Genomic DNA, 15,460 nt, shown 5'->3' on the forward strand with positions numbered 1-15,460 from the left:
GCATATTGCTGCTGAATTCGTTGCTGATTAGCAGAATTAAATGTTATATATATACTGCTCTGGTCGGTCTGTCATTTTAACATTTCCTTGTATATATATATATATTATAAACCATTGTTATTAATGTTAAACCTGAACATGCAGTAAACACTGAATTATTAAAAACTTTCACTAATAAAGGTAATAAATATATTACATAATTCTGAGGGACAACATGCTACGTTGTTTTAATGCAGCTAGGTATTGATTTTTTCTGTGTTGCAGATACCCAGGTATTTACCCAACATCATTCTAACAAGACTACCAGTGTTACGGAAATGTGAATATTACTGGAGAAATAGACTCCATGCCCAGAAAGATGGCAATTTGTTGATTCCAAGTTTAGAGAACTTTGTATCAAAATCATAATTTCCTGAAGAATCAGGGATCTTCGTGCAATTATTGTGAATCATTTACAAAGACCACAATGGGATTACATGAGATTATATTAGTGCTGTCACTCTATGTGATAGTTGTGACAGGCCGCCATACTGCTGATCCTGTGATATCACAAGCCACTGTGACCGATGTCAGCGGCAACTCTGCTGACCAATACAGCAACATCACATGGGTAGCCTCGACAAACAATGTCCAGTATAAGTCAGCTGACCTTACCTACTCCGATGGCGGCATGGCTACACTTAATAACATGGCCAAAGGATTTGTGAATTTGTGCTTTCCAGGAGGTTTTCCATGGGGTAAGTTTTAAAGGGACAATTCAGTCTAAGAGTACATTAAAATTTGCACTCGCGTATATATCAGAAATAAACCATTTCTTAGGGAAATTAGATTAGTTGGTTTCTGTGATATGCCAGAAAAGTCCACTGTAGTCTTAGTAGTGAAATGTATGTGAAATGTTCAAACTCGCTTGCTGTCCGCCGTGAAACAATGTGGTCGGACGTCTTTTATGCCGAACTCTGGCCCTTGACAGTGTAGTAAAGAAAATTTTGTCTAGAACTACTCAAATCGCTCTTACATTAGTGTGTTTACGTTATTAGGTGCATGTTCTTGTCTAAAGATAATTTCGCCAAATCCTCAGTTGTTATGTATTGCATTTGATTAACTTGTACATGTGACTTTGGATCGGGTATGGGTACAGCATACATGTTATACCTGCTTAATCGTATTGATCAACTATTTTGAATTTGAACATTATCAATCAAAATACTTAACAATGTCATGGAATTTGTCAAAGTTTCATGAGGAATATAGAACAATACATTTATGTTGTATTTTGCTGCGTGGTTATTTAACAGAATTAGCCTCATTGAATTGTCTCTTTAAGCTCTTGATGCATTTTAAACCAAGAAGTGAATTTTTTATGCTTGCTTGAAACATTTTTTTTAAGTCAAGATATCAATGTACATCCGACTATCCATATAGGAAATATACTTGTATACATATGACAAAAGTCAACACTCTTGTTTTATATTATGAATCTGGTTTTTCAGGATGACCTATAGTCATCATGTTTCGTCCGTCGTCGTGCGCCGTCCGCCCGCCGTGCGCCGTCCGCCGTGCGCCGTGCGCCGTGCGCCGTGCGCCGTCCGCCGTGCGTTAACTTTTCACATTTTGAACTTCTTCTCAAGTTTGACCAGTGGGATTGAGCTGAAACTTACCTGAAATGATCCTGAGATGGTCCCGACAAAGTGTTGTTATTTTTCGGGTCGATCCGAAATCCAAGATGGCCGCCACAGCCGCCATCTTGAAAACACATTTTGAACTTCTTCTCAAGTTCTACCGGTGCGATTTGGCTGAAACTTGCATGAAATGATCCTGACATGGTCCCGACAAAGTGTTGTTATTTTTCGGGTCGATGATCCAAGATGGCCGCCACAGGCCATCTTGAAAACACATTTTGAACTTCTTCTCAAGTTCTACCGGTGCGATTTGGCTGAAACTTGCATGAAATGATCCTGACATGGTCCCGACAAAGTGTTGTTATTTTTCGGGTCGATCCGAAATCCAAGATGGCCGCCACAGCCGCCATCTTGAAAACACATTTTAAACTTCTTCTCAAGTTCTACCGGTGCGATTTGGCTGAAACTTGCATGAAATGATCCTGACATGGTCCCGACAAAGTGTTGTTATTTTTCGGGTCGATCCGAAATCCAAGATGGCCGCCACAGGCGCCATCTTGAAAACACATTTTGAACTTCTTCTCAAGTTCTACCGGTGCGATTTGGCTGAAACTTGCATGAAATGATCCTGACATGGTCCCGACAAAGTGTTGTTATTTTTCGGGTCGATCCGAAATCCAAGATGGCCGCCACAGCCGCCATCTTGAAAACACATTTTAAACTTCTTCTCAAGTTCTACCGGTGCGATTTGGCTGAAACTTGCATGAAATGATCCTGACATGGTCCCGACAAATTTAAAGTGTTGTTATTTTTCGGGTCGATCCGAAATCCAAGATGGCCGCCACAGGCGCCATCTTGAAAACACATTTTGAACTTTCTCAAGTTCTACTGGTGCGATTTGGCTGAAACTTGCATGAAATGATCCTGACATGGTCCCGACAAAGTGTTGTTATTTTTCGGGTCGATCCGAAATCCAAGATGGCCGCCACAGCCGCCATCTTGAAAACACATTTTGAACTTCTTCTCAAGTTCTACCGGTGCGATTTGGCTGAAACTTGCATGAAATGATCCTGACATGGTCCCGACAAAGTGTTGTTATTTTTCGGGTCGATCCGAAATCCAAGATGGCCGCCACAGCCGCCATCTTGAAAACACATTTTGATATTATTCTCAAGTTCAACTCGTGCGATTTGGCTGAAACTTGCATGAAATGATCCTGACATGGTCCCGACAAAGTGTTGTTATTTTTCGGGTCAATCCGAAATCCAAGATGACCGGCACATCTGCCATATTGAAAACACATTTTGAACTTCTTCTCAAGTTTTACTGGTTCGATTTGGCTGAAACTTGCATGAAATGATCCTGACATGGTCCCGACAAAGTGTTGTTATTTTTCGGGTCGATCCGAAATCCAAGATGGCCGCCACAGCCGCCATCTTGAAAACACATTTTGAACTTCTTCTCAAGTTTTACTGGTTCGATTTGGCTGAAACTTGCATGAAATGATCCTGACATGGTCCCGACAAAGTGTTGTTATTTTTCGGGTCGATCCGAAATCCAAGATGGCCGCCACAGCCGCCATCTTGAAAACACATTTTGAACTTCTTCTCAAGTTCTGCCTATGTGATTTGGCTGAAACTTGCCTGAGATGATCCTGACATGGATCGACAAAGTATTGTTACATCTCTGGTTGATCCCAAATTGAAGAAGGCTACTATGACACTATATCTAATTAATTTCCTACATGTTAAGGCCCTTGGGCCTCTTGTTTGAAATAAAATTTGTTGAAGGAAATGGAAAATGATCCTGACATGGTCCTGACAAAGTGACACCATATGAAATTAATTTTACTATTGCCAAGGTAGTCAGATGACCGTTAAGGCCCTTTGGGCCTCTTGTTTTATATGATGAATCTGGTTTTTCAGACTTTTTCCGCTTTCATTGACACTTATATTGATTAAATCTTTTTTAGTATTTTATAACAAATGCATCTGCAGTTAAAACAAATTCATGCAGTTATGAGAATGAATATCTTAAGTGGTTCTTGACTGTAGGCTTGTAGCATGGATAGTTTTTAGTTCATCTGACCCTGGGATGAAGGACTACCAAGTTTGTTCAAAGGAATGACCTTCACCTTCATTCAAGGTCACAGGGGTCAAAAAGGCTAAAATCTTTTAAATGATTTCTTCTCAAGAACAGAAAGGCACAGGGTACCTATATTGGGCCTACGGCATGCTGTAGTGAAGGGCTACTAATTTTGTTCAAATGAATGACCTTGACCTTCATTCAAGTTCACAGGGGTCAAATAGGCTAAAATCTTTAAACAACTTCTTCTCAAGAATTAAAAGGCCTAGGGTACTGGCAAAGTGGGGATCAAGAACCTTCCTTCAAGGTCTAATTCATCAAATATATCAGAACCTGAACTTCTTCTGTTAAAAGAGCTCTTTTTTATTGCCTTAATTGTTTGCCTCGATTTTTTGAGGTGTAGTCAGATGACCGTTCTTGATTCTTTGAGGTGTAGTCAGATGACCGTTGAGCCTCTTGTTATCAAGGTCATTGCATTCGTGACTTTTTCCCATGGGTTACCAATAACATTATGTTATGTTTGAAATGTTTGTATTACACTTTTTTCAGACACTGTTGACAAGTTATTAAACGGGACACTAATCGATGATGCCACATCTAACTGGCAGTCTGTGAGTATTTAATTCTTCGATAATGTTTTGTTATATCTGTTCTAATAAAAGTCAGTTGTTAATGCACCTTCTTAAAAACAATTATAATATAAGAGAACTTACATGGCTAGATTAAGATGAGGTTAAAACACCAAACAAACTCTAAAATTTCCTGCGTTATCTATGTTTACTTATATTACTTTAAATTGTGACTGTACACATTATCAATTAGTCTCATTTAACATTCCCATTTTGAAAATTAAAATCCATTTTGGAAATGTACATGTAGTTGGCCTTGAAGAAAGAAACAGTTCAATATCTTTGACAGTTTAAAGATTCATTTGGTAGAGGTACAAGTCTTTTATTTTGCTTCATCATTATTTTCCTTTAATGCTAGTACTCTGCTTTATGTCTTCTCTAACAAAAATCATAATTGAATTGATATTTGCTTGTATGCTTTTACTTTTGTGCAAGTATAATTTATAATTATCAATTGTGACGTCATTATTTTGTGATGGAAATTCATGTTGTTTAAACAACTTGTTTTCCCTAAAAACATGACATGATGGTCACAAACATGACATAACAACCAATACCTATACCTACAGAGGGGAGATAATTCTTTAATGATCCCCTGAATATTTCCTTTGCAGTATGCGTCCCAGTTTGCTGGCTATGTCGTATGTATAGTGATCGGGTTACTCTTCATCATCATTTTCCCCCTCGTTGGATGCTGCTTCTGCTGCTGTCGATGCTGTGGATGTTGTGGGGGCAAGATGATGCAGAAGCAGAAAGATGCTGATGCTTCTTGTTGTCGGAAAGTTTACGTTGTTTCACTCTTCATAGTCATAGTTTTTATGGCGTAAGTATAAACATATTCTTAGCTTATATACATTGTGGTACCTTAATACTTGTCCTCCTGAAGTACTCAGAGCTTACAGAACAAACCTAGTGGTTTAGAAGTTATATATACATTGTGGTAATACTTGTCTTCCTGAAGTACTCAGAGCTTACAGAACAAACCTAGTGGTTTACAAGTATACATTGTGGTAATACTTGTCCTCTTGAAGTACTCAGAGTCAGAGCTTACAGAACAAACCTAGTGGTTTAGAAGTATACATTGTGGTGATACTTGTCCTCCTGAAGTACTCAGAGCTTAAAGAACAAACCTAGTGATTTAGAAGTATACATAGAGGTAATACTTGTCCTCCTGAAGTACTCAGAGCTTACAGAACAAACCTAGTGGTTTACAAGTGTTACATATCACTAAAGACAATTTATATTTCGCGCGCTAAACTTTACTAAACTTATAACCGACATCCGTAAGGGACGTGTGCGCAGGCAGAACGACAGCCATTAAGACGTGTCAACATATATAATCTCGGGTTACATATATGGTAGCGCATACGCAGACTACAGCTTGCGTTCTTCATCCGGGTACGTACGTGTGATGAGGAAGGCCGTCCTATAGAGTGACGGGTCACCTTGACCTGTATGTGGTGACTGATACTGTAGCAACCCATACTATGCAGCAGTGGTCAATGTGAGACAGTTCGGGATGCTGATGCTGGATATCGACGAGCATTATGGTGGTACAGAACTGTGAAATATGCCTATTGGGTGGACTTCAGCCCGCTCAACTGTGCCGTGCGATTAGTGGTACAGAGTACATGTATATATGAACTGAGTGGAACACAGCCTACTCTTATAAACGTCTTTGTAATATAGAACAGTTGGGGAACACAGTCCATCCTTGCTATGTTTAGTTGTATTATTGTATAAATTATGTCTATTTCTTTCAATATATTTTTGTAAGGTGTGCAAGTGAGTGAGACCGATATACTTCTGTCTACTATGTCTATATTCATTTCAATGGTTTTGTATATAAATTTGTATATATTGTAAAAAGCCTGTGTCTATTGTTCTTTGGAAACCGACAATCGCTCATCCCGTTACAATTTTTGGTGGCAGCGGTGGGATATGTCATTGTTTGGTTTTCTTGAGAACTTAGTCACTTGTTGATTGGCTATATTTTCCCTATTGCTTTAATCTTTGTCATCATGACTACCCTTAAAGAGTTAATAGATATAGGGACGGATATGGGTTTGAAAGGTACATCACTCGCGGAGTTTGTACGGGACGAGCAGGCGCGGGAACGCGATCAGAGACAACACGAGCGTGAGGAAGCCCGAGCAGAGGCAGAGCGAGCGCATGAACTGTTGGTGTTAAAGGAGAATAGACAACTGGAGAAAGAACGCGAGGAAAGGGCAATACAAGAACATTTACGTAAGTGTGAGTTATTGAGTCTACAAGAGAAACAGTCGGTTCGTACAGATAGTTTGAGTCAGTCGTTACCGAGTACACGCGGGCCTAAACTTCCATCGTTCGATGATGAGAGAGATAGTATGGACTCATATTTACAGCGATTTGAGAGATTCGCAACAACTCAAAAATGGGACAAAGCGACTAGTTGGGCTTCGAACCTTAGCGTGCTTCTCAAAGGACGCGCTCTTGATGTGTTTTCGCGGTTGCCGGTTGACCAGTCGTTAGACTATGAGGTTTTGAAAACGGCGCTCCTCAAGAGATTCGAAATGACCGAGGAAGGATTTCGGAATCGATTTAGATCGGGCAGACCTGAGAAAGGAGAGACATTTTCGCAGTTCGCGGTCAGGCTTGATAGTTATTTTACGCGTTGGCTTGAGTTGGCAAAGACGAATAAGACATTTGATAACCTCAGGGATCTAATGGTACGCGATCAGTTTCTTCAAGCTTGTGGGCAAGACCTCGTATTGTTTTTGAAGGAACGCACACCAACCTCGTTGTCAGCTATGTCACAGCTTGCCGATCAGTATGCGGAAGCGAGGGGCAATCCGTCCAATCTTGTTAGGCCTAAGGGTAGTGGAAATAAAGACTTTCATGGACAAGGAAAGAAACGTGAGGATAGTAGTTCATCTTCGGCAGTATCGAACTCCAAGGAGAAATCTGGTGATAGGGCGTCAGTTAGACATTGTTATGTGTGCAATTCAACTGATCATCTCGCTAATAGATGTCCTAAAAAGAAATCCGGAAATCGCGTTGCTCTCGTAAGAGAGAGTTTAACGAAAAAGCGGCAGTCCAACATTCTGGTAAGGGCAGATAGCCAAGATAAGGACATTTCGGTTTCCTGTGACGTTTCTTGCAAACCGTCCACAATGCCGGTGGTAGAAGGACTGGTTGGTAACCAGCTTGTCACGGTGTTGCGTGATACCGGTTGTGGCGGTGTAGTGCTTAAGCGCAGTCTTGCGAGACCTGACCAGATGACGGGAGAATCACGAACATGTACGTTGGCTGATGGAAGTACTCTCCAAGTACCCATTGCCATGGTCGAGATTGACACACCTTACTACGAGGGATCGGTGATAGCGTGGTGTATGGAAACCCCCGTTTACGATCTGATTGTAGGGAACATTGAAGGTGCTAGACCTCCAGGGGAGCCTAATTATTCGTGGAACCGTGGGCGAAGTTCTGCGAATGCAGTGCAGACAAGGGCTCAAAAGCGTGAGGAAGGAAAACCTTATAAACCACTGAAGGTGCCTGAAGCACTTGGAGAAGTTCTGCCAGAGGATATTAAGAACGCCCAACAGGAGGACGATTCTTTAACGCATATCAGAGAACTGGTCAGAAAGGGAGATGTCAAGGAAAGACAGGATGGAGGGACATCACGGTTTTTTCTTCGCCGGGGTATTGTATACAGGAAATTCAGTAGCCCGTGTATAGGTAATGGGAGGACATACAATCAGCTGGTTGTACCCAAGAAGTATCGCGGAACAGTGATGAAACTAGCGCATGATACGATTATGTCAGGACATCTGGGGGCGAAGCGCACGTTGGACAGGATTATGATGGAATTCTACTGGCCTGGGGTCAACGCAGATGTAACTAGATTCTGTAGATCGTGCGACGTCTGCCAACGAACTTTTCCCAAAGGACGTGTTGCTAAAGTGCCGCTTGGGAGAATGCCTTTAATAGACACTCCATTTAAACGCGTAGCGATTGATCTTGTCGGTCCTTTGCAGCCAGCAACTGCGAGAGGGAATCGATTCATTTTAACAGTGGTTGATTACGCGACGCGATATCCAGAGGCGGTCGCTTTACCAGGAATCGAAACAGAACGCGTAGCTGAAGCACTCGTTGACATTTATAGCAGAGTTGGCATCCCTAGGGAAGTGCTTACCGATCAGGGCAGCCAGTTTACATCCGATCTTATGAAAGAGGTTAGTCGGTTGTTATCTATCAGACGCTTTACCACTACACCATACCATCCTATGTGTAATGGGTTGGTAGAACGCTTCAACGGCACCCTAAAACAAATGCTGAAGCGAATGTGCGCCGAGAGACCGAAGGATTGGGACAAATACATCAACTCCCTTCTTTTCGCGTATCGAGAGGTACCGCAAGAGAGTCTGGGGTTTTCGCCATTCGAGTTGCTGTATGGGAGAACTGTAAGGGGACCGATGATGATCCTTCGAGAGCTCTGGACCAAAGATGTTGCCGACGATGACGTCAAAACAACTTACCAATACGTTGTTGATTTAAGGGAACGGTTGGAGGAGACATGCAAGCTTGCACAAGAGCAGCTTTCGTCAGCCAAAGTTAGACAGGCAAAGTATTATAACCGGAAGGCCAAGGTGCGTACGATGGAGCCTGGTCAGAGGGTTCTGGTTCTACTTCCCACTAAACGTAACAAGCTCTTGATGCAGTGGAGAGGTCCTTTCGTTATAACGGAGAGGAAAGGATCAATGGATTACGCCGTCAATGTGGATGGGAAAGTCAAGACGCTCCATGCCAATATGTTGCGTCTCTATGTTGATAGAACTGACAGCGGGAGCCTGGTGATGGAGAGGGATTCAGGAGCTTTATCGGTAGTATGCGCATCAATCGTTCGTGACGCCGATAATGATGAAGAAGATGATTTTTCTCCAAGCAATATTGTGACTTTACCAACATCTGTAGGGACGGAGACTGTTAAAGATGTTGATGTATCAGACGAGTTGGAACAAGACGTGAACGAATTACTCTCTGAATTCGCGGATGTACTTACAGATGTACCTGGAAAGACTACGCTGGTAGAACATGATATCAACTTGACAACAAACGACCCGGTTAGAGTCAAAAGTAACACTTTACCATTCCAGATGAAAGCCACTATAAGGGAGGAGGTGGACAAGATGTTAAAGATGGGTGTTATCGAACCTTCCGATTCACCATTTGCTTCCCCGGTTGTTATCGTCAGGAAGAAAGACGGAACAAATCGCTTCTGTATAGACTTTCGCCGGTTAAATCGAGTAACTGTGTTTGATGCAGAACCGATGCCGAATGCTGAGGATATATTCTCGAGACTAGCAGGACATCAGTACTTCTCGCGGCTCGACCTGAGTAAAGGGTACTGGCAAGTACCAATGGCGGAGTGTTCCAAGCGCAAAACTGCATTTACGACCCCAGTGGGTCTTTTCCAATTCAATGTGATGCCGTTCGGGCTAGTAAATGCCCCAGCAACATTCTGTCGGTTGATGAGGAAGCTACTGCATGGAATGTCGAACATTGAAAGTTTTATTGATGACATCCTCATATATACGCAAACATGGGAACAACACATTGACATCCTTCGCGAACTCTTTGTTAGGCTCAGGAATGCGTCCATATCCGCTAGACCGTCAAAGTGTGCCATCGGGTACAAGAGTTTGGAATGTTTGGGACACATGGTCGGAAATGAGAGATTGCTCCCTAATCCAGAAAAGGTCAAGGCCATTCTGGAAGCACCTCGCCCAGAGACTAAAACACAAGTTCGTGCATTCCTCGGATTAGCTGGATTTTATAGGAAATTCATTGCAAACTTTGCAGCTATTTCCGTGCCGTTAACTGATCTAACGAGGAAGGGGCAGCCGAACAAGGTGGTTTGGGAATTGCCGCAAGAGGCAGCATTCGAAACGCTCAAACGACGGTTAGCCAGCAAGCCTATCTTGAAACTCGTGGACCTCGAGGCTGAATTTATATTGCGAACAGATGCTTCAGACAAGGGACTTGGAGCCATTTTGTTGCAAGAGGAAGACGGAAATCCTTTACCAGTTGCGTTCGCTAGTAGAAAGCTCAAAGCATCAGAGAGAGCTTACGCGGTCATCGAAAAGGAATGTCTTGCAGTAATTTGGGGAATCACCAAATTTGAACGGTACTTGTATGGACGTTCATTCATTCTGGAGACCGACCATCAACCATTGGTGTATTTGAATAAGCTCAAAGGGACCAACGCCAGATTGATGAGGTGGGCTTTGATTCTTCAACCCTATCGTTTCACGATTCGCGCCATTCGTGGGAAAGACAATGTAGGAGCGGATTGTCTGTGCAGACTTTAGGGCGATGTGTCGTGTGGATTATCAGTGGAACATTTTGTACTGTTAGCTGTGATATGTAGTTGGAAATAAAATTGTCCGAATTTTATTTTTCCGGTGGGGGCGTATGTTACATATCACTAAAGACAATTTATATTTCGCGCGCTAAACTTAACTAAACTTATAACCGACATCCGTAAGGGACGTGTGCGCAGGCAGAACGACAGCCATTAATACGTGTCAACATATATAATCTCGGGTTACATATATGGTAGCGCATACGCAGACTACAGCTTGCGTTCTTCATCCGGGTACGTACGTGTGATGAGGAAGGCCGTCCTATAGAGTGACGGGTCACCTTGACCTGTATGTGGTGACTGATACTGTAGCAACCCATACTATGCAGCAGTGGTCAATGTGAGACAGTTTGGGATGCTGATGCTGGATATCGACGAGCATTATGGTGGTACAGAACTGTGAAATATGCCTATTGGGTGGACTTCAGCCCGCTCAACTGTGCCGTGCGATTAGTGGTACAGAGTACATGTATATATGAACTGAGTGGAACACAGCCTACTCTTATAAACGTCTTTGTAATATAGAACAGTTGGGGAACACAGTCCATCCTTGCTATGTTTAGTTGTATTATTGTATAAATTATGTCTATTTCTTTCAATATATTTTTGTAAGGTGTGCAAGTGAGTGAGACCGATATACTTCTGTCTACTATGTCTATATTCATTTCAATGGTTTTGTATATAAATTTGTAGATTATAAATGATAAGAATTTTACAAATTTTATAATTTATTATATCAAATTATATCTAATTTGATATAATGTATAACATGGCGACGAATGTAGTATAATACATATAAATGATAAGAATTTTAGAGTTTGAAATTTGGACTAATATATAATTATCCACATATATCTTTCACGTACGGGGTATGTTACACTGTGTAGGTCAAGCACATGTGTTTCATATTTACAATAGTATATGTACGTGCATGTAAAGTCTATTGGAAACCAACCTCTGTTAGGGTCATTGTATTGCTACTAATTACATAGCCATGTTATTAATTATGTTACATGATAAGTTCTAATGAGTAAACATGTTTCCCTATGTAATACAGCATCTGCGTCGGGTCAACTGTTCCAGGTATTGGCTTTCATACCCAAATATTGACATATGTTATCCCGATGTACTGCTATATTAACTCGCCAATAATCTCTGTACAGAGTCGATTCCTAAGACTCCAATAAACGTATCGTACCATTCACTGAATCTGCGTTGGAGTTCTACATCTATACACACCACAACAACCTACGAAACTACACGAAGTATAAATCATCATATCAGAGCTTTCAGTACAAACCTAGTGGTTTACAAGTATATACATTGTGGTAATACTTGTCCTCTTGAAGTACTCAGAGCTTACAGAACAAACCTAGTGGTTTAGAAGTATTACTTGTCCTCCTGAAGTACTCAGAGCTTACAGAACAAACCTAGTGGTTTACAAGCTTATTAATCCAACACCATTATTTATTAGATACATTTGAAAGCCATTTTTTGGTGATAAAATTAGTAAAACAACAGCAGCCATTTTCTTCAGAAAAAGAAAATATACATTCAAACCTGCTTTAGCGAACACCTTTGTGTAAAGATCAGTGTTTAGACCATCTGTTTCAAAAGACCATTTTCTCACGTTTATAGACACTATACCTAGTATCAGTTGTAGCATTGATAGAAAACTTTTATGTATCAGTTGTAGTATGGATAGAAAACTTGTATGTATCAGTTGTAGTATGGATAGAAAACATGTATGTATCAGTTGTAGTATGGATAGAAAACTTTTATGTATCAGTTGTAGCATTGATAGAAAACTTGTATGTATCAGTTGTAGTATGGATAGAAAACTTTTATGTATCAGTTGTAGTATGGATAGAAAACTTTTATGTATCAGTTTTAGCATTGATAGAAAACTTTTATGTATCAGTTTTAGCATTGATAGAAAACTTTTATGTATTAGTTGTAGCATTGATAGAAAACTTGTATGTATCAGTTGTAGTATGGATAGAAAACTTTTATGTATCAGTTGTAGTATGGATAGAAAACTTTTATGTATCAGTTTTAGCATTGATAGAAAACTTTTATGTATCAGTTGTAGCATTGATAGAAAACTTTTATGTATTAGTTGTAGCATTGATATAAAACTTTTATGTATCAGTTGTAGCATTGATAGAAAACTTGTATGTATTAGTTGTAGTATGGATAGAAAACTTGTATGTATCAGTTGTAGCATTGATAGAAAACTTTTATGTATTAGTTGTACCATTGATATAAAACTTGTATGTATTAGTTGTAGCATTGATACAGAACTTGTATGTATCAGTTGTAGCATTGATACAAAACTTATATGTGTCAGTTGTACCATTGATACAAAACTTGTATGTACCAGTTGTAGCATTGATATAAAACTGTTATGTATCAGTTGTAGTATTGATAGAAAACTTGTATGTGTCGGTTGTAGCATTGATAGAAAACTTTTATGTATCAGTTGTAGCATTGATAGAAAACTTGTATATATCAGTTGTAGTATGAATAGAAAACTTATATGTATCAGTTGTAGCATTGATATAAAACTGTTATGTATATCAGTTGTAGCATTGATAGAAAACTTTTATGTATCAGTTGTAGCATTGATAGAAAACTGTTATGTATCAGTTGTAGCATTGATATAAAACTTGTATGTATCAGTTGTAGCATTGATATAAAACTTGTATGTATCATTTGTAGCATTGATAGATAACCTTTATGTATCAGTTGTAGCATTGATAGAAAACTTTTATGTATCAGTTGTAGTATTGATAGAAAACTTGTATGTGTCAGTTTTAGCATTGATATAAAACTTGTATGTATCAGTTGTAGTATGAATAGAAAACTTTTATGTATCAGTTGTAGCATTGATAGAGAACTGTTATGTATCAGTTGTAGTATGAATAGAAAACTTTTATGTATCAGTTGTAGTATGGATAGAAACTTGTATGTATCAGTTGTAGTATTGATAGAAAACTTGTATGTATTAGTTGTAGCATTGATAGAAAACTTTTATGTATCAGTTGTAGTATGGATAGAAAACTTGTATGTATCAGTTGTAGTATGGATAGAAAACTTGTATGTATCAGTTTTAGTATGGATAGAAAACTTGTATGTATCAGTTGTAGTATGGATAGAAAACTTTTATGTATCAGTTGTAGTATGGATAGAAAACTTTTATGTATTATAGTTGTAGTATGGATAGAAAACTTTTATGTATCAGTTGTAGTATGGATAGAAAACTTGTATGTATCAGTTGTAGTATGGATAGAAAACTGTTATGTATCAGTTATAGTATGAATAGAAAACTTGTATGTATCAGTTGTAGCATTGATATAAATCTTGTATGTATCAGTTGTAGCATTGATAGAAAACCTTAAATTTATGTATCAGTTGTACCATTGATAGAAAATTTTGATGTATCAGTTGTAGTATTGATAGAAAACTTGTATGTGTCAATTTTAGCATTGATATAAAACTTGTATGTATCAGTTGTAGCATTGATAGAAAACTTGTATGTGTCAGTTGTAGCATTGATAGAAAGCTTTTATGTGTCAGTTGTAGTATGGATAGAAAACATTTATGTATCAGTTGTAGCATTGATATAACACTTGTATGTATTAGTTGTAGTATGGATAGAAAACTTTTATGTACCAGTTGTAGTATTGATAGAAAACTGTTATGTATCAGTTGTAGTATGAATAGAAAACTTTTATGTACCAGTTGTAGCATTGATAGAAAACTGTTATGTATCAGTTGTAGTATGGATAGAAAACTTGTATGTATCAGTTGTTGCATTGATAGAAAACTTATGTATCAGTTGTAGTATGGATAGAAAATTTGTATGTATTAGTTGTAGTATGGATAGAAAACTTGTATGTATCAGTTGTAGCATTGATATAAAACTTGTATGTATCAGTTGTAGTATGGATAGAAAACTTGTATGTATCAGTTGTAGCATTGATATAAAACTTGTATGTATCAGTTGTAGTATGGATAGAAAACTTGTATGTATCAGTTGTAGCATTGATAGAGAACTGTTATGTATCAGTTGTAGCATTGATATAAAACTTGTATGTATCAGTTGTAGTATAGATAGAAAACTTTTATGTGTCAGTTGTAGCATTGATAGAGAACTGTTATGTATCAGTTGTAGTATGGATAGAAAACTTGTATGTATCAGTTGTAGCATTGATATAAAACTTGTATGTATCAGTTGTAGTATGGATAGAAAACTTGTATGTATCAGTTGTAGCATTGATAGAGAACTGTTATGTATCAGTTGTAGCATTGATAGAAAACTTGTATGTGTCAGTTGTAGCATTGATAGAAAACTTTTATGTATCAGTTGTAGCATTGATATAACACTTGTATGTATCAGTTGTAGCATTGATAGAAAATTTGTATGTGTCAGTTTTAGCATTGATTTAAAACTTGTATGTATCAGTTGTAGCATTGATAGAAAACTGTTATGTATCAGTTGTAGCATTGATAGAAAACTTGTATGTATCAGTTGTAGCATTGATATAAAACTTGTATGTATCAGTTGTAGCATTGATAGAAAATTTGTATGTGTCAGTTTTAGCATTGATATAAAACTTGTATGTATCAGTTGTAGCATTGATAGAAAACTTGTATGTATCAGTTGTAGTATGGATAGAAAACTTTTATGTATCAGTTGTAGCATTGATATAAAACTTGTA

The 15,460-nt window shown here is 38.8% G+C and overlaps 2 protein-coding genes across 2 annotated transcripts in view; both read left to right on the forward strand.

The window, feature by feature from the left end:
* Nucleotides 1–15,460, forward strand: part of LOC138335651 (prominin-1-A-like) — a 33,310-nt gene that overhangs the window by 7,436 nt on the left and 10,414 nt on the right. Inside the window, exons 2-4 of the mRNA XM_069284815.1 lie at nucleotides 265–737; nucleotides 4,254–4,315; nucleotides 4,948–5,156. Coding sequence (XP_069140916.1) covers nucleotides 467–737; nucleotides 4,254–4,315; nucleotides 4,948–5,156 — 542 coding nt within the window. The 5' untranslated portion in view covers nucleotides 265–466. The remainder of the gene's footprint in view (nucleotides 1–264; nucleotides 738–4,253; nucleotides 4,316–4,947; nucleotides 5,157–15,460) is intronic.
* LOC138334255 (uncharacterized) lies at nucleotides 5,165–11,945 on the forward strand. The gene has a single exon (XM_069282890.1). The coding sequence runs from the start codon at nucleotides 6,355–6,357 to the stop codon at nucleotides 10,681–10,683; it is 4,329 nt and encodes a 1,442-aa protein (XP_069138991.1). The 5' UTR covers nucleotides 5,165–6,354; the 3' UTR covers nucleotides 10,684–11,945.

Source organism: Argopecten irradians, chromosome 11 (genome assembly GCF_041381155.1).
Source record: "Argopecten irradians isolate NY chromosome 11, Ai_NY, whole genome shotgun sequence".
NCBI lineage: Eukaryota > Metazoa > Mollusca > Bivalvia > Pectinida > Pectinidae > Argopecten > Argopecten irradians.

Excerpts from the sequence above, each read along its gene's own strand:
- LOC138334255 (XM_069282890.1), top strand. The coding sequence starts at position 6,355 with ATGACTACCCTTAAAGAGTTAATAGATATAGGGACGGATATGGGTTTG.